Here is a 26355-nt window from a genome sequence, read left to right as displayed (position 1 = left end):
GAGGATAAAACATAAGAAAGGCCGATGGTCCACGTAGCCTAGCATCGCACAAGCAAGACCTGAACGCCCTCCCTCCACAGAGAGCCAAACGCAGCCGAGGGGATCGTTTCCAGCGCGACCCTCCCTTGCCCCAGGGGGCGCTCTCGCCAACGACGCACCCCTTAACCCCACCGTTTCCTCTCCCACTCCCTGTAAGCCGCGGCCGGCCAGGCCTGTCTCTCTTGCGTTGACTCCGCGTCCCAGCCCGTTGCTAAGCGACCGCGCGCGCTTCTCTCCCCGCGGCGGGCCAGAGCTGCCGCCGTCGTCATTGGCGGCTGCTGAGGAGGGAGAGGCTGGGAAAGGACGAGATGGGGAGAGGTGGAACCGAGCCGTGAGGGAGCCGCTTTCGGGTTGGCGCGGGAGGAATCGCGGAGCGAGGTTTGCTTGAAATGTTTCGCGGGGAAAAGTTTATGTCGGGCGAGGATTTGGCGCGAAGCAGCCGCGTGGCAGAAATCCAACAGGTGCAGGTTTCCATCGTCGTGGGAAACCCCCTAAGTCAGGCATAGGTAAACTTGGCCCTCCAGATGTTTTGGGACTACAACTCCCATCACCCCTAGCTAACAGGACCAGTGGTCAGGGATGATGGGAGTTGTAGTCCCAAAACATCTGGAGGGCCGAGTTTGCCTATGCCTGCCCTAAGAGGAAAGGGGCTTGCCCTGTTGAATTTTTCGGTCCCAACTCCATTGTTTAGGGGTAGTCGGAGTCCATGAGCAACTTGAGGACCACACATTCCCAGCCCCAGCCTGAAAGGCGCAGGACCGACCCTGCCAGTGGGTGGGTGTGGGATGGATGTGGGAACTATATGGCCTGTGCCAGATTTATGTATAGTAGTACCTCGGGTTAGATACGCTTACATATGGTTACTGTAATGCTTCAGGTTACAGACTCCGCTAACCCAGAAATAGTACCTCAGGTTAAGAACTTTGCTTCAGGATCAGAACAAAAATTGCGCAGCAGCGGGAGACCCCATTAGCTAAAGTGGAGCTTCAAGTTAAGAACAGTTTCAGGTTAAGAATGGACCTCCCGAAAGAATTAAGTTCTTAACCTGAGGTACCACTGTGTAAGCTAAACAAGCTATAGCTTAGGGCCCCACTCTCTTGGGCCCCCAATTTTTTTAAAAGGAAAAAACCACTGTATTAATTGTATTTCAGTTCAACAATTACTTTGGTAAAATACATATTGTGTTATGTGCAAATGGATTTAGATATCTATTAGGTATCTATTAGGTACCTATAGCATATATTCAACACAAAAAACAGTGACAATTTATTGTTGGCAAAGGACAGCTGGACATATAAAGGGCCCCATTACGTTCAGTAGCTTAGGGCTTCATCAAACCTAAATCTGGCCCTGCCTAAAGGGCACAGGACCCTGCCAATGGGTGGGTGCGGGATGGATGAGGGAACTATATGGCTGCTGTGTGTGATGACTTGGTTGTATATAATCAGCTAGACCTGTTGTGAAAGTAAAAAAAAGGCATCCCCAATTAATTATGCAGCAGATTCATATTTTTTTTTAAATAGCAAGTATTTTGTTAAAATGGCAGACAGCAATCTCTGTCTTAAAAGAGGCATTTCTTCCTCTTTTGCTCAGGAGGCAAGGCCTCTCCTAAGAAGGCACCTGGTATAACTTTCACACACATCATGTAAAAAAGTCAGTACTTGTGCTGTTTCAGAATCATTGCCTTTTACTTATATGTACAGTTTTGCAAATTAACTAATATTTATTTTATCAACTTGCTTTTTCTAATAGGCAGTACCCTTATTGGAAACTATTTAGTCAAATTAATGTTGAATCATTTATTTATTTTTATAGAGGAGCAGGTTTTAATTAATTAATTAATTAATCAATTGCATTTACATCCCACCTTTTCTCCACGGAGCTCAAGTGGCATAAATGGTTTTCTCCCTCCTCATTTAATCCCCACAGCAACCCTGTGTGCTAGGTTAGGCAGAGAGACTATGACTAGCACAAGATCACCCAGTGAGCTTCATGGCTGAGGCTGAACATTTGATGAATCTGTCAGTCAGCGATATAGTTTGCTTGTTGTTTGTGTGTTACCTGTGGTGCTGTGGAAGGAGAAAAATTAAATGGGACAATTGAGGTCACCTCTTGTTCCTCTCTCTGACTAACCATGGTAAATTACCGTAAATGTTTGTGGCTTTTCTGTTTTTCTTCTCCTTTTTCAGACTTCCTAGCAGTTCTTAAAAAAATATTTAGAGCTTCATATAAATTAGCATATCTGGAATCACTTTTCAGCTTGTCCACATGAAGCTCCCAGATATGCTAATTTACAAAGTCAAGATATGAAGAGGTCTCTTAATCTTTTATAGCTATGAATTTTAATCACACATAAGTAAAATTCTATGCTTATTTCTTGAAAGGTGCAAAGAAATGGCTAGAAAACATGAGCATTTTGGCTTAAGCTATTTGGAAGAATTGCGTATCCTTAAGGAACGTGAAAATATCTGCAAAGAATCTCGACAGAAATTTGTCAGGTTTAAACAAGCAATTGCTGATGTTCATGGAGAACTGGAAAAATCCAATTTGCAGGTTGAACCACCTGAAACAACCTTGTCTTATAGGAGCTCAAGGAGCCCATCCCCACATCTTGAAAGTACAGATTCTTCTCTTGAAGTGGATTCTTCTAAACGTCTGAAAGCAGTTAGGATCACTGTTACCGGCCTGGAAGATCAAACACAAGATGTCACAACTTCACAAAAGACATCTAAGAAAGAGGGCAATGTTGACAAGAAACAGTCCCCTAGTTTTAAGAAAACAACCTCAGAAATCAAAAGTGATAACATGGAAGGTGAACATGAACAAGTTGCAGTAGCAATAGCTTCTTTTGTAGGTACAAGCAAACAACTCACAATGCTAAAGAAACCAGAGCCCCCACCGAAACCCAAATATCAAAGGAGTCATGCGAAATCACCATCTAAATCTGTTGCTCTACAGAAAGACAGTTTGGGTATGGAACAACTAAAGCAAAAAATAACATCGGAAGAAGTAGTTGTTTCCACAGTTGGAGGAACCAGCGCTTCAAATGTAGAAGCTGATGACACACATTCTGTGGTTTCTGGTTCAAGTGGAAAATCTGATATGTTGAAAGAAATTTCAAAACCATGCTTATTAGGTTCAATATTTGACGTTGAAATATCAGTTAGTAAAAGAAGCAGTGGCTCATCTAGTATGAAGTCTGCTGCAGAGGCTTTGGTAGAAATTTCACATGGGAGTACATCAAGCATTTCAAAAGCGAGGCACCTCACGCGAAGTAGGTCACAACTACAGCGTTCCCCGCAAAAGATGCCTTCTGGAATAGCTGTAAGGTCTATTGATGAAATTATTGCATCCCTGAAGTCTACTATACCAACTCCCTCGGACCTGAGGATCAAAGAACTTGTGGAGAGTATTCTTGGTCAGGACTACAACATAAACAAAGCAGTAGGTGGACTCAGAATGCGTGAAATATGTTTGGTTTTATCTTTAAAATTTGCATATTTTTCTCTAAAACCTACACTGTGCTGTAACACAGATAAAAAGTAGTACCTTATAAAACTAATAGTTAGACTGGTCAAATATAAATGCATCCTCCTTTGATAGGTTTTCTGTAGTTTAATAGATATATTAGTAGAAGTATCCTGGAAGTACACAAAAGCCATTGTTGCAGCCTGCTGCAAAGTATGCATGTATGCATGCCTGTGTCTGTGTGTGTATACAGGCTTCATCCTGGTGGTTCAAAGTGAATTAAAATGGGTTAAAATAAAATAAAACAAAACACTTATTCTGTTTCTGACTAGGGCCCTAGGGAAGAGTTTCATGCATGTGAAACACATACTGAGGGTGCTTGTCTACATGACTTTCATGTTTGAGTATCATGTGCAGCTTTCCAAGTTGATATTGGATACAGAGATTGATGTAGTGCCTAACCTACAGTATACAGAGATCAAGTTCATAGGTATGGTACAGCTTGAATTGTGCCAGAAATGTATAGGATCATAGTAGAGTGGTTATTGATAGAACGTGCTTTAAAAAAATTATACGGGAGATTCCACACTTACATTAACATCAGCTTCAGCAAAATGTTTTACTGTTGTTTGACATTGGTGTACTTTCTAATATATTTATATATATTTTCGTACAATGAAGATATTAGCTATGAATGAAGAACTTCAGGCGAGAGAACAGGGGACTCCAGCTGTAGAAGCTTCACCTTTGGAAATGGAACAGGTAAAATTGATAAGATTCCAGGCATTATCAGAGAATGATGTTAATTTTTTAGTATTATTTAAGAGGACTGCTCTAATAAATGTTTTAGTCCTTTATCATATACGCTGTAATCAAAGTAGCTGCAGATTGAAACGAATGAATATTGGTTGAACAGAATCCCCACTTGCCCTGTCACTTGTACGTAGTAGCATAGGGCCACTGATCCCCCCCAGTACGGAGCACATTGACTCCATAAGAAACTACTATGGAGGATTTGGGGACCTGGAGCACCATGTGAAATGACAAAGCCTGCAGCTTGTGGGAATTGGTAACATAGCTTCCTGGTAGGTGAGCAGACCTTTAGATCCAGGCCTAAATGTGAAAAGAATCTAAATTGTATCACATAGTAGTACAGTGGTGCCTTGCAAGACGAAATTAATTCGTTGCGCAAGTCTTTTCGTCTTGCGAGTTTTTCGTCTTGCGAAGCACGGTTTCCCATAGGAATGCATTGAAAATCAATCAATGCGTTCCTATGGAAACCGCCTTCAGACCAGGTCCGGGGACAGTCTGTCCCCCGACCTCTTCTGAAGGCTGGGGGGGGGGGGGACAAAGGCTTTTTTTGTCCGCAAGCTCCGGGGACAGGAGGGCTTTGCTACCGCCCGCCAGCATTTTAAAAGCCCCCGGGACAGCGGAGACTTCTCCACTGTCCCAGGGCGATTTTAAAATGCTGGCGGGCGGCAGCGAAGCCTCCGCTGTCCTGGGGCGATTTTAAAATGCTGGCGGGCGGCAGCGAACCCTTCGCTGCCGTCCCCCAGATTTTAAAAGCCCCCGGGACAGCGGAGACTTCTCTGCCGTTTCTCCGCTATCCCGACGGCTTTTGAAGGCAGGCGGGGGGGGGAGCAAAGACTTTAGCCCACCACCGGCCTTCAGAAGAGGTCCTGGACCTCTTCTGAAGGCCGGCGGGGGGCGAAAGTCTTTCCTCCCCCCCGCCTGCCTTCCCGGGACAGCGGAGACTTCCCCGCTGTCCCAGGGCGATCTTAAAATGCTGGGGGACGGCAGCGAAGGCTTCGCTGCCGCCCGCCAGCATTTTAAGATCGCCCGGGACAGCGGAGATGTCTCCGCTGTCCTGGGAAGGCAGGCGGGGGGGGGGAAGCAAAGACTTTCGCCCCCCGCTGGCCTTCAGAAGAGGTCCAGGACCTCTTCTGAAGGCCGGCGGGGGGCAAAAGTCTTTGCTCCCGACGGCCAGCATTTAAAAAGCGGTCCGGGATAGCGGGAAAGCGCAGCGCAATTCCCTGCTATCCCGGACCGCTTTTAAAATGCTGGTGGTGGGGAGCAGAGCCTTTCGGCCCCCGCCGGCCTTCCTGGACCTCTTCTGAAGGCCGGAGGGGAGTGAAAGGCTTTGCTCCCCACCGCCAGCATTTAAAAGAGGTCCCCGGAGATTTCCCTATGGGCTTTCTTCTTGCGAAGCAAGCCCATAGGGAAATTTGTCTTGTGGAACGACTCAAAAACGAAAAACTCTTTCGTCTTGCGAGTTTTTCGTTTTGCGAGGCGTTCGTCTTGCGGGGCACCACTGTACATACTATGTAAACAAATGCCTTCCTCATGGCTAAAAGATGATGCGAAGAATCATGCTTTTTAATCTTAATCTTTGCAGGCCACAGCACAACAGGCCAGTGGCCACAGAGGCAGGGAAATGACAGTGTGATAAAATAAGTAAGACAAGACACCACCTTGAATTGAAAAATTGGCCACAACTTGATTACAGATGTAAGATGGATTTTGGCATGGGCATTGGGTTTGTATCCTGGATCAGCAACCTGCTTGCTGACCGATATCTCTATCAGGGTAGAGCCTGGCAAAAGGACAATCCCCATTGATACAGATCTAATGGTTGAATTCCATAGGATGCCATTCAGGGATGTTCTATAACCTGTTGGCCCCCATCAAATGCTTTCATTATGGCTAAAATGTGACATCAAAGATCATGCTTTTTAATCTTAATATTCTTCTTTCTTTCTCAAGCCACCACCTGTTAAAAAAGACCATCTGGCAACAGAGTTGGCACCTGAAGAACCGACAGCAGAAGATGCTGAACAAGCGAAAGTGGTATAGCTTAAGCTTCTGTTATGGAAAAATATTTGTTTCTTAACCTGACATTCTACGCTGTTCTCCCTCATGGCAGCAGAACATAGAATTGTTTATTAAGCTTACAGAGAATGAGAATGCATGCCATAGCTTTGGTACTGGGACAATGCCTTTATATGGAGAAGGAGCATTGTGTTAGCTGAGGTTGTGCTCCAGATTTGGAATGGATTACAAAATAAACTTGCACATGCAAAAAGTGGTGGTGGTAGGTACAGTTAGGAGACAAGATGAGTTATATTGCACTGCTGTTTACTGCTAGTCAGTTTAGGGAGGTTCTTTAACATTTGCACAAACATCCCCACCCCACTGCAAGGTCTAAAAGTGGCCACAGTTAAATTTCACTGTCAGGGTGAAATAAACTAGTATAACAGAACTTGCTTTAGCCACTTTACAATATACCTTGTATTTCAACTATTTTATATCTGTTGAAAGCAAACTTTGTTTTAGTCATATGTGTGTGTGATGTATTTTGTGTTATTTCTACAGTTAAATATCCTAATTTGATATAGAACCTGCTTCCTTTTCTCTTTTGTTTTGAACATCTCATGAATATTCCTTGAATTGTTTTTGTTAGCATTGACTTACTTATAGTTAAAATTTTAAGAAATATATATTGTAAGCATTAGCTGCTCATCTTGTGTGATGGAGCTGCCCTTCCGTCACAGTTGCAGTTTGGCTGGACAGGGCTAGGGTAGAGAAAGATGGTGGTGAGGTTGGGTGTGTGCAAGGATGCTGGCAGAGCTAATCCAGTGTTTCTGCTAGTATTCCTGGCAGTGGCGTAGCGTGGGGGGTGCAGGGGGGGCTGGCCGACCAGGCGCAACATCTGGGGGTTAGGGTTAGGGGGCGCAAATCCACGGGTTAGGGGGCGCAAATTACTTGCCTTGCCCCGGGTGCTGACAACCCACACTACGCCACTGATTCCTGGGCAGCCTCAACATGACTGCCTCCATGCCCCCACCTCACGGTCTCAACCAGCAATCTACAGCAATGCCAGCATTGGGAGGATGACTCAACCACACAGGCTGCTACTGGTTGTAATGAAGCATAACAATTACTACTTGTGTTATGGCTGCTTCTGAAAATTGACATCCCTGTACCTTTGCCAAGGAAAGAGCTCCTTTCTTTTGAGAATGCATTCAAGCCCCTTGATTTGGGGCTGTAAGAAAGTTTCAACAACTGCTGCTGGGTTGGCAGGCATATAAGCATTCGGTGTCTGATTAATATACAACAGCCTTTCCCCAACTTGGTGCCCTCCAGATCTTGTGGACTGCAAGTCTTAGCAGCCCCATTCAGACTGACAGTGCTTGGGGATAATGGGGTTGTAGTCCAACAAACCTGTGATGGGATACAGGTGTAGTATTCCTGGTGAAGATGATACAGCTTGTTCATAAAACATCACTGCTTTCATCCATGATGATTGATACTGTAGATTGTATATTTGCCCTTTATTTTCTCTAGGATATACCAGGATCATCACGAAGAGCGAGCTTTCCCCAAGGTCACCATCCCCAAGCTCACTTTCAAATGGAAGCCGCAAGAGTGAGAGAAGATATTGCTGAAGTTAAGGTAAAACTTAAATTCTAAACTTTCTTGTTTCTGACTAGTCCTTTCTTTGCCGATACTACCTGTATTATTCTCTTTCCAAGCTGCTGTTTTATGCATCCTTTTTCTTATTCTTGTATCCCATGTGCCATCTGCTTTCTTAGTGTGAGCCTAGTCTTTGGGTGCCTCCAATATGCCAATGACACTTAGCTCTGTTTATCTTGACATCAGAATTAGGCAAAGCTGTGCAGATTCTAGACAATTGGAGGGCTGGATAAAGCTCTATAAAGTGAGAAAGAATCCCAGCAAGTCGGATGCCCTGTGATTGGGTAGTTTTCCAGGTGCTCTCAGATTAAACTGGTGAAGTGCTGTATCTCAGTGAAAAACCATCTGACTTGCATGCAGAAGGTTCCTGGTTCAGTCCAGGCATCTCCAGGCTGGGCTGGGACAGATTCCTGGCATTGAGCAATTGGCGTAGATTAGGGATTCTGCTGGTTTACCCCCCGCCTTGCTTCCCAGCAGTCTCCCTGCCTGAGCTGACAGTCTTGGAGGTGGTGTTGAGGACGCCCAGACTGCTGGTTCTAGGGACCTTCAACATCCATGCTGAGGCGATTGGCTTTGGGGTGGCTCAGGACTTTATGACTGTCTGAATGTCTGACCAGCTTTATATCATGGTTGTTAATCAGCTTCCTATGTTTGGTGAGCCTTTTAGAAAAGACAAAAATGTTATTCTTTTGGTAAGGTCTCCCATACAGTAGACAAGGAAAAAGGATAGAATGACTGAAAAATATAAAATGACTGTTTCTTCTATGTAAAGTAAAGCTGGGATTGGTTGAATTGCTAATTTAGGTGGTTGGGAATAGGGTTTGGTAAACTTTGGACTATGGAATGAGAGATCAAAACAAAAGCTTATTTTTAAAATACTTTGTATTATTTTAGATTTAATTTTTTAAAAAATTATTTATATATTTATTTTATATATTTATTTTCCTGAACATCAGGAAGACTAGTCTTACAGTAAGAGCTGGTTGACAGTGGAACAGACTCACATAAGAGCTGGTGAACTCTCCTTGGAGATTTTAAAACAGGTTAGATCATCTTGTATGATCTGGTTGAGATTTCTGCATTGCAGGAAGTTGGACTAGATGACCCTTGGAGACCCTTCCAACTTTACCATTTTCTCTATTGTTTTAAAAATAGCAAATTAAAAGCTAATCATTATTATAGTGTAAAGTTATGCTTGTTTACTTGGAAGTAAATTCCACTATATGATTGGCAGTCACAAAGAGCAAGAATACTGATTACTTGTAATGTTTGAAAAGGAGGCCTCTTAAATGCCTCTTATGAGAAACATAAAGTGAACCATATAATACCAACCAGTGCTGCTGTAGAGAACAGGCCAACCCACACGTGTAACAAGATTCAAGGATTTGTGTTGCAGCAACCTCAGATCAGAGGAGTGGGGATGTTCTGTGGCACAAGCATCGTAATAGAATAAAGAGATGCAGGAATTGCCTGCGTAGAGCACTTCAGTAGCCCTCACATTAATAGAGGAGCATGGGTCGGTTGGGTCTTGGTAGCAAAACGACACCATTATTTCTACTAGCCAGCAGAAATTATGTGAAAAGTACCTCTGAGCATGTGCACTGTTCCTTTCTCATTACCCTGAGCAATAACAGCTTGTCCCTTCCCTATACAGAATTAGTGAAAAGGATAGGGGGCAAGGTTTCTTCACAGACCTCAACCTCATTGCTGTATTATACTGTATTGTTTTAATTAGTGTTTCTATAGTTGTTTTGATTTTGTGTGGAGTGCCCTACCTGGGTGGATGGAGCAGCCAAGTAATTTCGTGGTCCCCGAGAGGGGGCAATGACAATAAAGATATTATTATTATTATTATTACATACATTTTAAAAAATTAAACACTGCCTCACCTTCTTCTCAAGTATACTGTATGTTGCTGTTAAACTTAGGGACAAAACAGACACGACACCTTTCAGACAATAAGCAATAGCAGGTCCAATCTGGATCAGGACCTTGTGCAGGGTCAATATTTCAGTGTTATATATTTGAGCTAAATATTTTCGTACTTAGCTAGATTAGGAGCCAATATATATATAATTGAGGGAAGTAGAAATGTATATCTAGACTAAAATGTCCTCATAGGCTGATGAAGAAGTGACTGAAACGCCAAGAGAGAAAGTAGAGCATTCCTCATTATCATCTTCACAAGAGGTAATAAGCTTCCATGAAAGTGAAGAGAGTTCATCTTCAGAGGTTGTACAGTTACAAGAGACAACTCCTCCAGAGCAAAAAGATGTGGAAAAGGCCATACCTGAACCATCACAGGTAAGAGATCAATTTTAAAATACCATTTATTCATATTTAGATCTCGGAAAGACTCTCTACAGAAAGGACTCGTAAGCCATTAAGTCACCTTAAGGAAAAAACAAAGGAGGGAGTGATCTCTTTGATTATTTTGGTTGCCCTTTTCTGAACTTTTGCCAACTTTGCAATATTCCTTTGGAGGTGAGGCAACCAGAACTGTACACAGTATTCCAAGTGCAGTCATACTCTAAATTTGTAAAATGGCATTATGACATCGGCAGGATAATTAGGAAATAATTTGAAAATAAAGCAAATACTAAGGAAAGTAGCCTGTAATTTCCAGGATCTTCCTGAGTCCCTTTTAAAAAATGGATGTTACATTGACCACTTTCCAGTCTTCAGATATGGATGTTGATCTTAGGGACAAATCATAGACTTTCATTAGAACAAAAACATCTGAATCAGGAGAGGCTGTGAAAGGTCTGGACTGGTATGTGCATGCATTAGTGTACTGGATGAGGGCCAATAATCTGTACTTGAATTTTGGAAAGAGAGATGCTGTTTGGGTGGGTGGTCTCTATGTTTGGGTGGTAGGCAAATTATTTTGCTTTCATTTTTGCCTCCTCACAGAGATCTAGCTTCACCTTTGAGAATCTCCAAATTATTCCAAGGCATCCCACTTTGCATTGGAATTTGTGAAATTCCAGCACACACTCTTACTAAATATCTTACGCTAGATAGAGTATCAGCAACTTACCTGCTCGGAGCAAGGGTCTCCCTCACATGTTTTATGATAGACCAGCTCCATTTATGAAAACCAGCTCCATTTTATCTCCTTAAAGTTTGGAGGGGGTGGGGAAGATTGATAATGAAGAGAAATTCTTCATTGAAGAGTGTTGAACGGAATTGAGGCAAACATCACTTGTGCAGATGACACATTGGAGGAGGGTAGGTTTTGCTTTTCTACTTCAGAAAGGCAGCTGTCTTGTCTTGAATCTGATAAGGAAAAGTGTGGAAGACATGCTAATTCTTCTTGATCAAGGCTTCAGCTTTTATATATTTAATAATTCTGGTTTTAGGGTTGCTTTCCATAATTTAACATTGACAGATGGCCTGTCTGTGATTGTGGCCATGCCTAACAACAGAGAGGAGCAAGGAATTTTTTAAAAAAGGGGTAGGGATATTACTGCACATCTGAACAAATAACCCAACTGTGAGGCTGCTGAAAGTTTACTTTAGCCATTCTTTTTTAATGTTCTTGACTTTACTGTTGAATTTTATTCCTGTTTAGAAGTCTCTGTCCACAGACATAGAGCTGGAAATAAAAGGCAAATCAATTCCAAAGGCTAAACCAGTTAAAATTCAGGAGGATTTAGAAGATCTTGATGAACAGCATCCCGTATCTCTGCTTTCCACTTGGACTACAAAGATCAAGTGAGCTTAAAAATATTTCCTTTTTAGCACTAATTTATTTATTTTTATTAGTTTTCCAATATACCCTCAATAAAAAATTATAACAATAGCAATTAATTCCCAAATTATACAATTATCAAAATGCCAATCAACTTCCAATTAATACATTTTAGTTAAAGTGGCTCCCCGCATGGTGGTTTGGGTGCATTTCCGATCTGTGTTACCTAATCTTAATGTCAGTTACATTTAAGTCATAATAATAATCCCATAGTCAACAGCTACATAATTAATAATTTCCATTCGTGATATTATAATATAATAAATTTATAAAGCTTCAGGTGAGGAACTCAAACTATTATCTTTATTCTGCCCTGCGTGTGGAAACTGTTATGGGCATAGAGATCCCTTCTGTTGTCTCTTTCACTTCCTAGCTGTTGTTTCCCCCATCTTGGCTTGGGGCGGAACTGAATGACAATGTTTTTTTCTCCGTCCCTTGCTTCGATGTCTCTGTACAGGCGACAAGCCTTGGAACAGGCTAAAAACCATTCTGTCTCACTAGTTAAACACATCACAGATCTTCGACATTTTCCCTTCAGCCTAGGAAAAGGTGGGCAGTTTTTTCAGCTTTATGAGATCTTTTTTTTCTTACTGGAACCCCTAAAGTCACGAATAGGAATTTGGTGCAAAACTCATATACATAGAATCAAAGAATTCAGTAATTGGTTTGAGTACCAGAGTTTAACTTTGCTCATAGTTTGCTCACAAATCCACTCTTGACAATGTCTCCCCCAGTTCATTTCAGCAATCTCTGCTTCCCTTGTGTGTGTGTGTAATTATGTCACCATTGGTTAACATTTAGTAATGATCAATCCTTTCTGATCTACTTCAGATCGTGCAGAGATCTACCAGTAGATCCTGCTCTACTTTCTGCCCACCCTTAATTTAGTCAAGGCTGAAGTTGACGGGCCCATGGTCCATATCCTCCCAACATTTCTCCAATGAAAATAGGGACATCCTAAGGAAAAGTGGGATATTCCAGGATCAAATCAGAAATCAGGATTTGATTATCGCAATGTATTTTATGTGGGGTTTGCCTTCTGCTTGTTCCAGAAACTGCAGAATGCTGTAGCATGGTTGCAGCCAGGAGTAAGACCTTGTCAGCATATAACACCTGTGCTCAGATTACCTACATTGGTTGTTGATTTGTTACTAGGTGTAGTTCAAAGTGTTACTCTTGGTATATAAAGCCCTTAATGGTTTGGTACAGTTGCAAGAAATAAAGCTTTTGTTTTATTGATTTATATTCCCTGGAGGACCCCCCCCCCAAAAAAATTACATTATGAAAATCTATATTCCAGCACATACACCACAACTATATAGTATACACGTGTAAAACATGTTACAGATAGGTAGCCGTGTTGGTCTGTCATAGTCAAAAAAAAAAAAAATTCCTTCCAGTGGCACCTTAAAGACCAACTAAGTTAGTTCTTGGTATGAGCTTTCGTGAAGAAGTGTGCATGCACGTGTAAAACATGTTAGAAATAGATCTTTTAGTGTGGCAGCACCTACACTTTGGAACTTCTGGCCGATTGACAACAGGCAGCTATCTTTGCTGTACTCTTTTTGACACCTGCTTAAAACAGGTTTGTTTAGGCAAGCTTATCCAGACATGTAGATGTTGCCATGTTTTAATATTTAATATATTAATTAATAAAATTATTTAATTTTAATTATGTTAAAATGTGTTTAACTATTTTTACTGATAACTTTACTATCTCTTGTAAACCACTTAGAGGTTTTAGTACAATCAAGCGGTCTTTGCATTTTGTTAAAACAAACAAACAAACAAACAAACAAACAAACAGGGAAGGGCTGCCTTATAGCTTGTTGTAAGTCACACTGGAAACCATCCACCTAAATGTCCACACCCCCAGAGTCTGTCCCCATCCTCCACACAACCTCCCCAAACTGGAAAAATGTGGGGAGAGGGACCACATGTTTCAAACAATCCTGCTTTTTCACTTATTTCTTAAAATCTCGCCATCTTGCATGTTATGTCCTGAGTGGTACACATAGTTCCTTGCAATCATACCTGCTTTAAGTTACACTCCTATACCCACTTACCTGAGAATATGCTCCATTTAACCTACTGGGACTTACTAATGAGTAGATCTGCTTACTTTTGAGTAGACTTACATAGGCTTGTGCAGATAATGGCTATGCTATAATCCATAGAATTGATGAAAGAAATTAACCAATTAAATGTATTCCTCTTAAAGACCCTGGTACTTTTAATAAGTCTTGTCTTGTCTGTGGCAGACCGTGGTGCATGGCTTCCCTATTAATTGTATGCATGCGTTATTTCAGTAAGTTCTGTTGCATTCCTCAGAACTTAATTCATTAAATATGTTTGGTATTGGCCTTTCAATTGAATGATGTGGCTGGCATCATTTCCTTTACAGTATTTATTTATTTTCGCATTTGTTTTTCAGTTTTGCACCCTTTGGAATAGTAACTTCTTAGGGTCAAATGTGTTTTGGAATACCCCAGGTTACTCCTCCACTACTTTATTGGTGTAGGAAAAAAGCTTTAATTACTAGCTTTTGTTGTGATTCAAGCCCTGAAAAGTTTCTGGGACACGGAGGAGAGCCTTTTTATGGCAAGTCTGAAGTTTGTAAATGGATATTACTTTCAATTAAGTAACCGAGAGCAGACTCATGGGAAAAGAATTCCAAAGTTTATGAAACGGTCAAATTGGCATTTAAGTGACCCTGTGCATGCCATTGCTTATCTACATTGCTTTAAGTTCATTTGGTTAGCAAGATTATGTATTAAAACAAATAATGACAGCAGACAATGAGTATTTTACTTCAGTAAAAAGTTACTGTCAGATTATCAATGGTGCAGAAAAAGCATGATTTTGTGAAAAAAAGTTATTGAGTGCATTAAGTGAGGTTAATGTAGGCCACACACATAGTATTGGTTTTTCTTTGTCTTCTCTTTCAAAGGATGATAAATAGAGTGCTTAAGGAGAGAGTGTGCTGTAAAAACACACACCTTTACCTGCAACATGTTCTAAATATTTTCGTTTTTTGTTAGGAGTGTTTCCATTTTTGTCCATTACCAGTAAATGATTCCATCTTCTTTTGGAGCTCAAGCAAAGGGGCACAATAAACTATGGTTCAGTTGTTATTTTCTCAGTTAGATTAAAAACAAAACCTTTTAACAAAACACACTGGGTAACATTGTAATTGATGACTGTGATTAATTAAACTTGTCTGTTATGCTTTCTTTTGAGAGCTACAGAATTGTAACTTTTTATGTTTGAAAAAGGGTGACAGGGAAATTGTACTGTGGAAGAAAATGGAAATGTGTGCGAGGTAGTTGTTTATGGTATATAATTGTTTAAGAAATTTTGCAGTACAGTCTACCATGTGCAGAAACACTAACCCATAACTTAGCAACACTTTTTCTCACCTTCATTACATACATTCTGTACTGTTCCATTGTAGTTTGATTCAAAACATCAAAAATAGCTGCTTGAACACCGCTCCTCTGGGAAGGGGCTTCTTTACCTAGAGTAGCAAGATCTGTCGTAGTTTTTGGTCTTGCCTTCTCTTTCACCCTCAAAGAAAGAAAATGATCACTGCTGTGTTGTTTTATAGAGGGTTGGGTCTACAGGTTCCATAGAAGACCCCTACCCCCCAGTATGGTGACTTTTCTCCATGTGTGATATTTAAGATAATTCCTTTCCACATTCCCTTGGGAGGAGTGCACTGTGCTCTCTCTCCCCTCCCCTCCTCTCCCTCCCTCTTCAAAGAGGGCACAAGCCCAGAGGTAAAGAGCTACAGAACAAGCACCCTTTGGCTTTTGCCCTTCAGCTTGAGCCAGAATGCTTGCACCATTTCCAAGGCATGAGCTTTTAAAGTTATTTGGAGAGGAGCAGAGCAGACAGCCCCAATCAGCTTAACAGGTTCCAGACAGAAACATACAGGTCCAGACTCAGTAACTTTAAAATTAATATCTACATTCATCAAATGGTAATGATCTTTATTTTCTTTCTAGAGATGTGGATCACCCACTTATTCACCTTCTTTGTGAGGCTTGCCCAAGATGTGTGTTACCCGTTCATCTGCAGCTTGCTTCAAGAATACACCATACTATAGACAAAAGGGGTCATAATGTTTTATTACCACCAGTTAATCTTTGCAGTGACCTCTCAGAGCAGTTCTTACCATCCACTCCTGCTTATGATGAATTTATGGCAAGAGAAAGGTATGATTAGAAAATACTTTGTGCAGTGTTTTTGTGTTGCCGAGTGGGCACTATGATGTGGTTCTATGTAACAGTGAATATTTTTTTCTGGTGGAAGAACCAATTCGCACAACTTTATTTGCATTCCAGGAATAACAGAAATCTACAGATTTGTGTCCCTCCTTCCTGTGGCACACTGAGTTTGTGTGGCTCCTACCAGTGGTGGAGCTTCATGCTCCGGCACTGGGGGGCAGAGAGCAGGTGGGTGCATGGCTGGCGCGTGTCCCAGGGGCGTGGCATGCACCTGGGGGCATGACATGCTGCCTGCAGGGTCGTGGCGCGCCACCTGTGGGGGCATGGCACCCAGCGCGGGCAGGGGGGCAGCTGCAATGGCACCCCACCGGGATTGTGCTGCTGGGGGCAGTGCGCTCCCCCCGCCCCCCTCTTCCTCCTCCAGTGGCTCCTGCTGCCTTTTCCCAGCACAGCTGGTGCTCAGTGCATGAGGTTCCTACCCATCCCTGGCCTTTCAGTCCTGGACCAACTGCAGGGGGCCTATCTTTTGGCAGCAAACATTGAACAAGTGAGGATTGCTCTGGCCTCTGATGTGCTCACCTGCCCTCTTCTTCTGGAAGGCTTTACCTACTTCACTGTCCTCTCTTTTTTGGGTGGTGCAATAGGAAGGACTGGGCCCAGCAAGCCTCCCATTGAGAAGTGGCAGAACTCAGAGAAGGCGGTCCTGCCAAAGAGGTTCTAGTGGGGAGGCTCAGGCCCTCTCAGAGGTTTGGAGAGTCCCAGCTTTTGAGACTCCTAACCAGAAGAAGAATAACAATTACCTGAAATAAAAATACCCGAAAACAAGGCACCAAAATAGAGTGAGACATAGTTTGATTTTTAAAATTTATTTAACAATAGCTTTTCTAACCTTTTCTAGCTGAGAAGGTGTGTCACATTTTGGTCTGATGTGCATAACAAGAAGTCGTGAAACATACTTAATGCGAAAAAATTAACAAGTGTCTAAATTTGAGCCCCCTTTTGAGCCAGAGGCCCTGGGCCAGATGGCCCTCCTGCCCTGCAGCTCTCCTGCCCAGATTGGCCCTGCTAGTAATGCTATGAATAGCTCTTTCAAGTCCAAGTACATAATGTATACTGAATCACCCCTAACCACATACTTACTGTCACTGTCAAAAATCCTAAAAGGTGAGTCAGGCAGGGCTTCCCTTTGCAGAAGGCATGTTGATACTTCTTCAATGACTTGTCCTTCTATATTCTTTATAATCTTTATAATTCTTTATAAACAAGGAACCCTGTTTAGGGAAACTTTTAATGTTTGATGGACTATTGTATTTTAATATTTTGTTGGAGACCGCCCAGAGTGGCTGGGGATATTATTATTATAATATTATTATTATTATTCAATGCTGCTATGACTTCTTGATACTTTTTGTTACAATATTTCTAGGTGTAAGATTCCCACCCTTTATTTATTTATTTACTTATTTAAAAACCTTTCTAAGTTGCTGTTCTTCACAAGGAGCCCAGGACAATGCACAGTAAACAAAAGTAAAACACACCAATTCAACAACAGCACAGTGCAAATAAAAACACCCAGGACATAAAATATAAACTTCAGTTGCTAGCATTTAATTTAATTAATTAATGTTCAACTATTAGCCTAAACCCCGCTATTTTAACTAATTAAGAGACTTAAATTCAATCGCCAGGCAAATATACTGACAACTCCCTTTGGGGGTTGCATTTTGGGCATTGTGCACATCAGTGGGGCAGGCAAAAGCCGGTCCTGCCCCATTCTGGGGCTGAAAACAGCATGCATGTCAGCAGTTGTGTGTTCCTTGATTGCGTGCAAAACAGCTATTCCCTGTATTATTTGTTGAAATTTATTGATAATATCACATAATGGAATTATTTGCATGTAAACAAGACTAAGTTTAATGATTGCTTTAAAATGTCACTGTTACTTTAAAGAGGTAACTTGTTCCCTTTCACCAGTTCTCACCCCTGTTCTAAGCCAATAGCCATTTCTCTATGTATTCTGCCCAGTAAACACATCCAGCACAAATATTTGTAGGGCAGTTAGCTGACATCCTGACATTAGAATAGTGGGTTAGGGTGACAGGTCAGAGCAGGGACTGGAATGCCTGAAACTTATTCCTGTGGTTTAGTGTGTGCTAGGCAGAAACTGAAGATGTGCTCTGGTATCCCTGTGCCTTGCTGTCAGGCAGGTTTTCCCCCTTTCCCCTTTGGTCCAAGAAAAGCCCTTTCCTTTGTTAACATGACAACGGTTGTTTGAATGGCATCTAGTCTGAATCAACAAACACTATCAAGCAGTGTCTTTTCATAGGAATGAGAATGTGATAGATTCTATTGACTCAGGAGACTTGTTTATGTGAACAGGCATTCCTTCAGCAAAATGTTTTGTGGGCAGTTTAATTAATCCTGATTGTTTCCTTGCTTAAATTTTGGAGACCCTGCTAGAGTAATTCATTATCACTATTCTCTTATGAAATCAGAAACTACCCAAGTGTAGATAATGCTTTAATATCTGTGAGACTAAACAAGACTCTGGAACAGTGTTCTGTGGTTTCATATTTGCATTATTACATTCCCTTTTAAAATGAAAACAATATTTTGGTGGTCACAGGAATAAAGATATGAATGGTGATTTTAAATATATAGCCTTGCTTTTTACCCACAGGACTTTCAAGGCAGATTTTATTGCAGAACCCAGCAGTGTTCAACTGTTCTCTAGTGATAAAGTTTTGAACCACCAGTAGATGGCACTGCTGGAATGTACTCTTGAGTTGAAAATGATAATTGACTTAAATATATATTTTTAGCATTTTGTTTATTTATGTATTCATTATCTTTGTATACCAGATGTATAACATAGTTGTCTGGGCAGTTTACAGAAACATGAAACATATAAATGCAATTAAAACTCTTATATAGTAAAAACACTAAAACTAATTCATCAAAATTGTTGACAGATCACTGGCAGGAGAACTGCACAGGGCATGCTTAACTTATGTGATAAGAAGATTCCTTTGATTTAAAGGGATTGAGCTGGTTAACACCTAATTTAAAAAATACACAGAGAGCTAATCTCAATGAAATTTAGCCTATTTACTATTAACAAAACCTACTTGATACCTAGGCAACACTACAAAATGATTGCTGTGGTTAGGCCTGGCTAGTCAAAAAAAGGCTGCCCCCCCCATTTCTCCAAATTAATTACCGTTTAACTGTCTTTCTATTGATTTCCCCACTGTCAGCACACTCATCTCCCAGTGCTGCTTTGAAATAAAAGTCAGTGTGAATCCATCATTACTTGAGCTATGTTGGCCAGTAGCTGCTGAGGTTATAGCCTGCAATTATTTACCATGAAGAATGTGCTATTTAAAAGCAAGACAAAGCATAAAAATTGAACTGAGTAAATACTCTGTGTGTGTGTGTGCTTTACAAATATTCCAGTATCTTACTGAGAAACTTTTTTTCCAGAATTTGTAATGAAGGAGTTCCTATTTCAGAAGTATACAAATGCAGTCAGGAAGATGGAGTTAAAGTTTTCCCTCCAAGGTCACCAGAAAGTATGCCTGAATGGCAAAGAGTAGCTGAGTTTTATGTTGAAAAACCTCAACTAGCCCTGTTAGGAGAAAAAGTAAGATTTGATATGTAATTCTGATAACTTATTTTTCTGAAGTCCCATCTTTTGAAATACAGTATAACAAATTATTGTCTTTCTAGATTGCTTCTGCTTTTTTAAAGAGGGTGTTTATATAGGGAAGAAAAGTTCAAAGTATAGTAGGTGGTTTTTTGGCATGCATTTCCCAGGTTCTTATACAGTACTCTCCTCAAGGTACAGAAGGAGGGAGGTTCAATAGACAATATTAGGACTTGCCTTACCAACCCTAGTGGCTTCCTTTCAAGACAAGCTCATCTCCTTTTCAAATGGTGTAATCCAACCACATTGAAGGCTGGACTCTTTCTCTTTCACAGAAACCCCTTTCCTCTCCCCTGACTTTCAGTCGATTTTTCTATTTCTTTCTTGTATCTCTGACAGTGAGGTAATTGTACGCAAATTCTTTATTTAACTGGGTCTTGAATGCAGAGAGTTTTATGATGTCTCGTTCTCTTGCTGTAGCCATTGTCATCTTTGGGGGGTCTCCTGGCATTTTCTGTTTTGGGGATACTAGTTTAATAAATCACTTAGTAACTGTTTGGGACAGCTTTAAGATACAATTGTGGATGTAAGCACCCCCTGTTGCTAATATATAATCCTGGGCATATGAAAGTATAGGACTTGGGTCTTTCCATTTAGATTTCCTGCTGATTGCGGTAGTCCATACTGTTATGTAATATGTTTAGAATAAGGATTTCACTCATTTGCCCTGATCCAGAGAATGCTGGTTTTGCCATGCAAATGTGATGTGTAGCTTTTGCCAGGTGATACAAGTGCCCTTCATATTTTGTGTTTCCTTCACTTCTGTTTTATCTCAAAATGCCTGATTTGTCTTGAAATGTTTACCAATTCAGCACAGCAACATCTAATTATTCAGAAGAAAACATGTCTAGGATTAAACTCATACTAATTTTGTTAATTGTTTTTGATGTGAAGGTTAAATTTCATCCAGGGTCTCTCAAAATGTTTTGGACACCAGCTCCACAGAAATTCGCCGCTCCTCTCTCTCTTATGAAGGAGACCTTGTTTCCAAAGTATGAGGTAAAAATTCTTAATATATTTGAAGACTACACAGCATTTCATTTAACATCACATTCGGTTATCTACATAAAATATAAATTAAATAATAGCGTTTCTCTACCAATATCTATAACTGAAAGTGTGAATTATAGAAATAGTTGCTTTATTTTGATATAGAGTGGTGTATTTTAAATTAATGTAAACATGAACTTACAGTTAGTAATTACATACCATATGCAATTGGGGCACATTCTCCAAAATATTTAAATATTTCATCAAATTAACAGAGAATGCTAATGTTTAAATACCTGCAGGATTGTACTGTGTTGTGAATGCCCAAAACCATTCTTGTTCTTTCTTAGAATTGCTGAAATTCACATTTCCTTCTGGAGTCTTATAGTGCAAACCTCTCTGTGTAGGTGTGTTTGTTTGTGTATGAGTAAGCTAAAATACCTGGGTGAAAGTATATACACCAGCCATATTTCAAACTGTTCAGATTTTTTGTATGTTAAGCACTACTGGCCAAAATAAATCATATTGTCCAACTTGTTGTGCATTCCTTGTTTAATGGGACCAAATCCAATGTATCAAATTGGATGTATCAGTGTATCAAATCCAATGAAGTTTTGATGTTATCGTTTTAACTTTTCCTAGAGATTTATGAAGTCAAACTGAAATTGGTATGATGGTTTATACCACCGGTTAAAAGTTATCATTAAACCTTTTTATTTTTCCAGAGCAATCTGATTAATGGTGTTATTTATGAAGACTTTTCATGTGATCTTCGAGATCAAGAAGTATTAGAGTTTGAGGAGGACTTTGACCATTTGCTTTCTGTGTGTATTGCAGTAATAGTTTCTTTTTTAAAATCTGATAATGGTTTTATATATTTCATAAAGGGTTTTTTTTCCTATGGGAGCTGCCTTGGAAGGGCTTTGTGAGGAGGAACCTGTCATTGGCTCATGCCTTTGTATTTGCAGGAAGCTTCTCCAGCAGTCAGTCTGGTGGGAAAGCACGCCTCTCTCAGTATACAGAGATAAAACAGAAGTGCTGAGAGGGAATAGTAGGGCATGGAGGAGAGAACAGCTGCAGGAAAGAGATGGCTGCAGGAAAAGCTCCAGAGTGTTTGGTTCTTCCAACAGGAAAATAGACAGACAATGAATAGGGGAACTCCCTCTGCCTCAGTGTTTCATATAACTGGCAGGCAAAGTACTGAGAGGTCAAGTACAAGGGTGCCAAGAGGAGCTTGCTGAGGGGAGGAAAGAAGCAGTAGGATTGCCTATGCTAATTGTGTACAGGGACCAGCGTAGCGGAAGAAAAGGGGATGAACCTGAGCACCAGAAAGTAGGGGAAGCCCATAGGAGGGTCCTGCGATGAATTTGACTCCTGAGTTCAGAGAAAAAAAGGGCTCACTAGTTGTCCTCTGAAGCAAGAGTGGTCTGGCATTCTGAGGAATCACAGGGGGAACTGGTTAGAGGGGACACCACTCAAATGGGAGTAATGTGTAACAACAGTATACAAATACTGAAGAAAATACAGTGGTACCTCGGGTTAAGTACTTAATTTATTCCGGAAGTCCGTTCTTAACCTGAAGCTGTTCTTAACCTGAAGCACCACTTTAGCTAATGGGGCCACCTGCTTCTGCCGCGCCGCCGGAGCACGATTTCTGTTCTCATCCTGAAGCAAAGTTCTTAACCCGAGGTACTATTTCTGGGTTAGCGGAGTCTGTAACCTGAAGCGTATGTAACCCAAGGTACCACTGTATATCAGAATGCATTTGTCAACTTTTCGTCATTGAATGTCAATGTTATAAAAGGACCACACTCAGTTTGTATACAGTAATTATTTAGGGCCAAGATGGGCATGGGCACCTCAGTACTTAAATGACTCTTGGCACCTTTGTACTTCCTTAGGAGAACATTAAAGCAGTCTTAAAGAGGAATGTTATTGCCCTTGGGCAGTCCAGTTAATTCCCTTGGCTGTTTCCCAAGCAATCTTAGGCATACTCAGATTCCCAGAGGTAACTAGATTCTTTCAGTCTTCAGTCTGGATGTCTCATATCTCCGAACTTTCATTTTTCTGCGTCCTGTACCTGAGACAGAACCTGCCATTTGCTTATTTATTATTTTATTTTACAGATTTATAAACCACTTCCTAGCCTGAGGCCATCAAAGTGGTGTACAGTACAAGATAAGATGACATAAAATACAAAAAAAAAATCTAAAAACATTTTTTACATAAGTACAATTAGCACACTTCAGAGAGAATGGTCTTAAATAAAAAACTTCTTTAGTGGCTGCTTAAACATCAAGGTGCCATGGGGCTGCCTTAATTCCATCTAGTATTTAACTTCAGAGCTCTTCCTTTCAGCTCATCAGAAGAACCAAGGCCTAGTTAATTAAGGTCCCCGTTTCTCCATCTTACAAACAGTAGTGGGTGCCATGGTGTCAGCACTTACCTGACCTGCCACTGCTGTTGCTGCAGTATAATGAAAGGAGGAGGGGAAAGGCAGTGATAAGGTTAGTATGCGCAAATGCACTGGCAGAAACACCGGATTGGTTCCACCAGTGTGCTAGCACTATGCTCACCTCACCCATCGCCTTGTCCCTTCCTGTAAGCTGCAGCAGCAGTGATAGCAGGTCAAGTAAGTGCTGACACCTTGCCTTGCTGACTGCTGCAGCTGAGATATGCCTTAAATTTGAAACAGAAGCCTGTCAACTGAGACAGGCTCTTTTGCCAAAATTACACTATCTTTAATTTTCTGTATTTCGTGAAAAGTATGAAGAATCCAAGTAGTAATATTTGTGAAATATTAAGAAAATCTGACTTTTTTGTTTGTTCATCAACTGGCCATTCTGTCATTTGAAGGTAAATTCCCAAGCTCCTCATCCGGATGCCTTCCTTGATTCTATTTGGACCTAGATGTGCTAAACAACTAAAGGGATGTGGGTGGCGCTGTGGGTTAAACCACAGAGCCTAGGACTTGCCGATCCGAAGGTCAGCGGTTCGAATCCCCGTGACGGGGTGAGCTCCTGTTGCTCGGTCCCTGCTCCTGCCAACCTAGCAGTTCAAAAGCACATCAAAGTGCAAGTAGATAAATAGGTACCGCTCCGGCGGGAAGGTAAATGGCGTTTCTGTGTGCTGCTCTGGTTCACTAGAAGCGGTTTAGTCATGCTGGCCACATGACCTGGAAGCTGTACGCCGGCTCCCTTGGCCAATAAAGCGAGATGAGCGCCACAACCCCAGAGTCGGTCATGACTGGACCTAATGGTCAGGGGTCCCTTTACCTTTACCTATGTTAAACAACTATTGCCCAGTGGCAAATATTTCCTTTTTAACAAGGTGTTTATGTGAAATATTATTTCCTTTTCTAAACCAGAAAGAAAGCTCCGTGATGCATCTCTTCCACCACAATTTTTAGACTTCAGTGTACATAATTATGCCAGATTTACGAGTATGTAAATAAAACTCAATTTATTTTTAATTTCATACTCCTAATGTAAAACCAACATACATGCTCACAATCTGAATCTAGGGTAGCTTTCCAAGAAAAAATGTGTTATGAAAATAAATACGTATGTTCTATTTAAAAAATACCCACTTTTTGTATGTATTTTTCTTTGTTTCATAGACTCTTAAAATCTGTAGAAGAAGCGCTTCCTCTCCAGGGCTTTTAGTTTCTGAAAGGGAAACATTACAGGTATTGTAACTTTTTTCAGATTTATTATTTAGTACTTATTATTTATTAGCTGTATCATACCCAGCATTACTTGGGAATTCAAAGAAACCAAAAAAAATCAGTGCAGTTTTTAAATCAGTGGTTAAAACAGTGCTGTTTTGAAAGGTTCTGGCTGCCATCTTGATTCAAAATGGTGTCCAATTGTATCCAAACATTGAGGAAAACCTGCTCCTTAATTGCAGGAACCACCATGCAAAATTTGGTTGCAGTATCTTAAGAGATGTCCAAATGCATGGTGAACAAGCGATTTCCCAAAATATATAGTAGATTTTTCATAGCAACAGTTTTATCCAGAGTGTGGCTTAAAGCTTTAATTATTATTTGCAATAATCACATCCATATTTAATATTAATTTCTTGTTTAAAGTTTAACTCAAAATTATAATTATTTGTTTTAATCTTTAATTCTCTGGTAGACTATGTACATTAAAGCAACAGCAAGAGAGATGTTTGGATCCCTTTCTGAGCTCGAAGCATGGGTACCCCAAACAAAAATTTAAAAATTTGGCTGTGTAATTTGGAACTAACGTGATTTGATTTGATTTGATTGGCTTGTTAATAAAAATTATATTGAAAAAAAATTCTCTGGTAGACTAAGCAGGGTATTTAAGATTCTTCGTAATTGCTTTCCCAGTAGTAGGAGGGTAGGGCTGGCTTGAACTTTGCTCTTCTATTAAGGAAAACTGAAGAGCAGGAACCTCTCTGAACTAAATCTAAAATATATAATTCCAATTACTGTATATACTAAAATGAACCTGACTAAACTGTGGAAAATTCTTCTAGGGCAGAGCTCCTTCAAGTGTGAGATTAGCTCTGCTTCCTATTCTTGATGCAGAGTCTGTGTTGGGCTCTCCAGGTCTCTCCATAGAGCTTGAGTAAAACATCCTAGCAGGGATTTGGGTTTCACAAAGTGTGAAGGGGGGACGGGGAGAGAGAGAGTTGGGGTTAAGACAACAGCCCCTCCTATTCTGCTCTGGAACCAATTAAGCGAGCAAGAATGCTGAGATCAAGCAGTGCTGAGGCTTCAGCCTCTGCCTGTGCCATAAGGCAGACAGATTCTTTTTATTCATTCTTTACATGTTGGGACTGTAGAGTTCTTCCTTCTTGGCAATAATTAGCTTACAGTGGTCAATAAATTAGGAAGTGAAAAACAATGTGCTTGAAAAAATGTAAAATTCAAGCAGCCTAATTTTTGTACTAGTGTTAGATAATAATCAGTTATTCTTGTAACATTTCATTTTACAAGATTCCAAAATTTTGTGTTGCAGGAGAACATCACAGAATGTGTAAGTAGTCTGCTGTGAAGGAGTTGCATCTGCAAGAAATATGTATGTTGGTTTTATAAAATCTTAATTGACTTATGTGACACTAAGTGCCAACCAAATAATTTTATTTCCAGTTTTTGCATATAGATTTTGTTGCTTCGGTAAAAATTAATTCTGTTCCGATTCAGTGGTAGATATTCCTTATGTTTCCCTTCAATGAGATCTAACATTCACATTTTTTAATTAAAAGTAATTGGGAGATTAAATATAATAATCATTTTGCTTGTGTAACTGTTGTCAACAGTTTTTCAAATTCAGGCATTTTTACACCACCCTTCAATTGTATCCCCAGGATTGTTTACAAGAAAGGGTATTAAAACGTAAATACATCTCTCTACATTCATTTTATTATGCCTTACAACTCAATCCTAACAATGTATACTCAGAAATGAGTCCTACTGAATTCAGTGGGCTTACTTCTAGGTGCTGTAGGTTGAGTTAGTATTGTAGCCTTATTTTTTCAAAACAGTTTGTGAGAAGAAATACTAAAGCACTTTCTGATTTTCAGAATTCAAACTTTTTATATCAGTTATTTACACAGAGTAGCTGTGATGACTTACTCTCAAGTAAGTCATGCCTAGGATTGTGCTGCAAGATTTATTTAGACTGTAGCCCTAAACACACAGTCCAATCCTATACAGTGGT

At 40.6% G+C, this 26355-nt stretch overlaps 1 protein-coding gene and 1 long non-coding RNA gene across 3 annotated transcripts in view; one reads left to right on the top strand and one right to left on the bottom strand.

Moving 5' to 3' along the window:
• The window catches only part of LOC309372988, a 198810-nt gene that overhangs the window by 172336 nt on the left and 119 nt on the right, over positions 1–26355 (bottom strand). The gene's annotated exons all lie outside the window — the stretch shown is intronic.
• Positions 208–26355, top strand: part of TTC6 (tetratricopeptide repeat domain 6) — a 67570-nt gene continuing 41422 nt past the window's right edge. Inside the window, exons 1-13 of one of the 2 annotated variants that reach the window (XR_014167758.1) lie at positions 208–417; positions 2424–3483; positions 4189–4269; positions 6271–6354; positions 7852–7959; positions 10102–10284; positions 11555–11697; positions 15742–15951; positions 19447–19606; positions 20564–20668; positions 21385–21483; positions 24279–24347; positions 25654–25671. Coding sequence is in view for 1 of the 2 variants with exons in the window: in XM_081908390.1 (XP_081764516.1) it covers positions 2434–3483; positions 4189–4269; positions 6271–6354; positions 7852–7959; positions 10102–10284; positions 11555–11697; positions 15742–15951; positions 19447–19606; positions 20564–20668; positions 21385–21483; positions 24279–24347; positions 25654–25671 (2310 nt within the window). In the remaining variant the exon portion in view is untranslated. The remainder of the gene's footprint in view (positions 418–2423; positions 3484–4188; positions 4270–6270; positions 6355–7851; positions 7960–10101; positions 10285–11554; positions 11698–15741; positions 15952–19446; positions 19607–20563; positions 20669–21384; positions 21484–24278; positions 24348–25653; positions 25672–26355) is intronic. The other variant, XM_081908390.1, reaches the window with a different exon arrangement.

Source organism: Podarcis melisellensis, assembly GCF_964234715.1.
Source record: "Podarcis melisellensis genome assembly, chromosome: 1".
Classification (NCBI taxonomy): domain Eukaryota; kingdom Metazoa; phylum Chordata; class Lepidosauria; order Squamata; family Lacertidae; genus Podarcis; species Podarcis melisellensis.
Note: the sequence above shows the minus strand (reverse complement) of the source record. Positions and strands in the feature narration are given on the sequence as shown.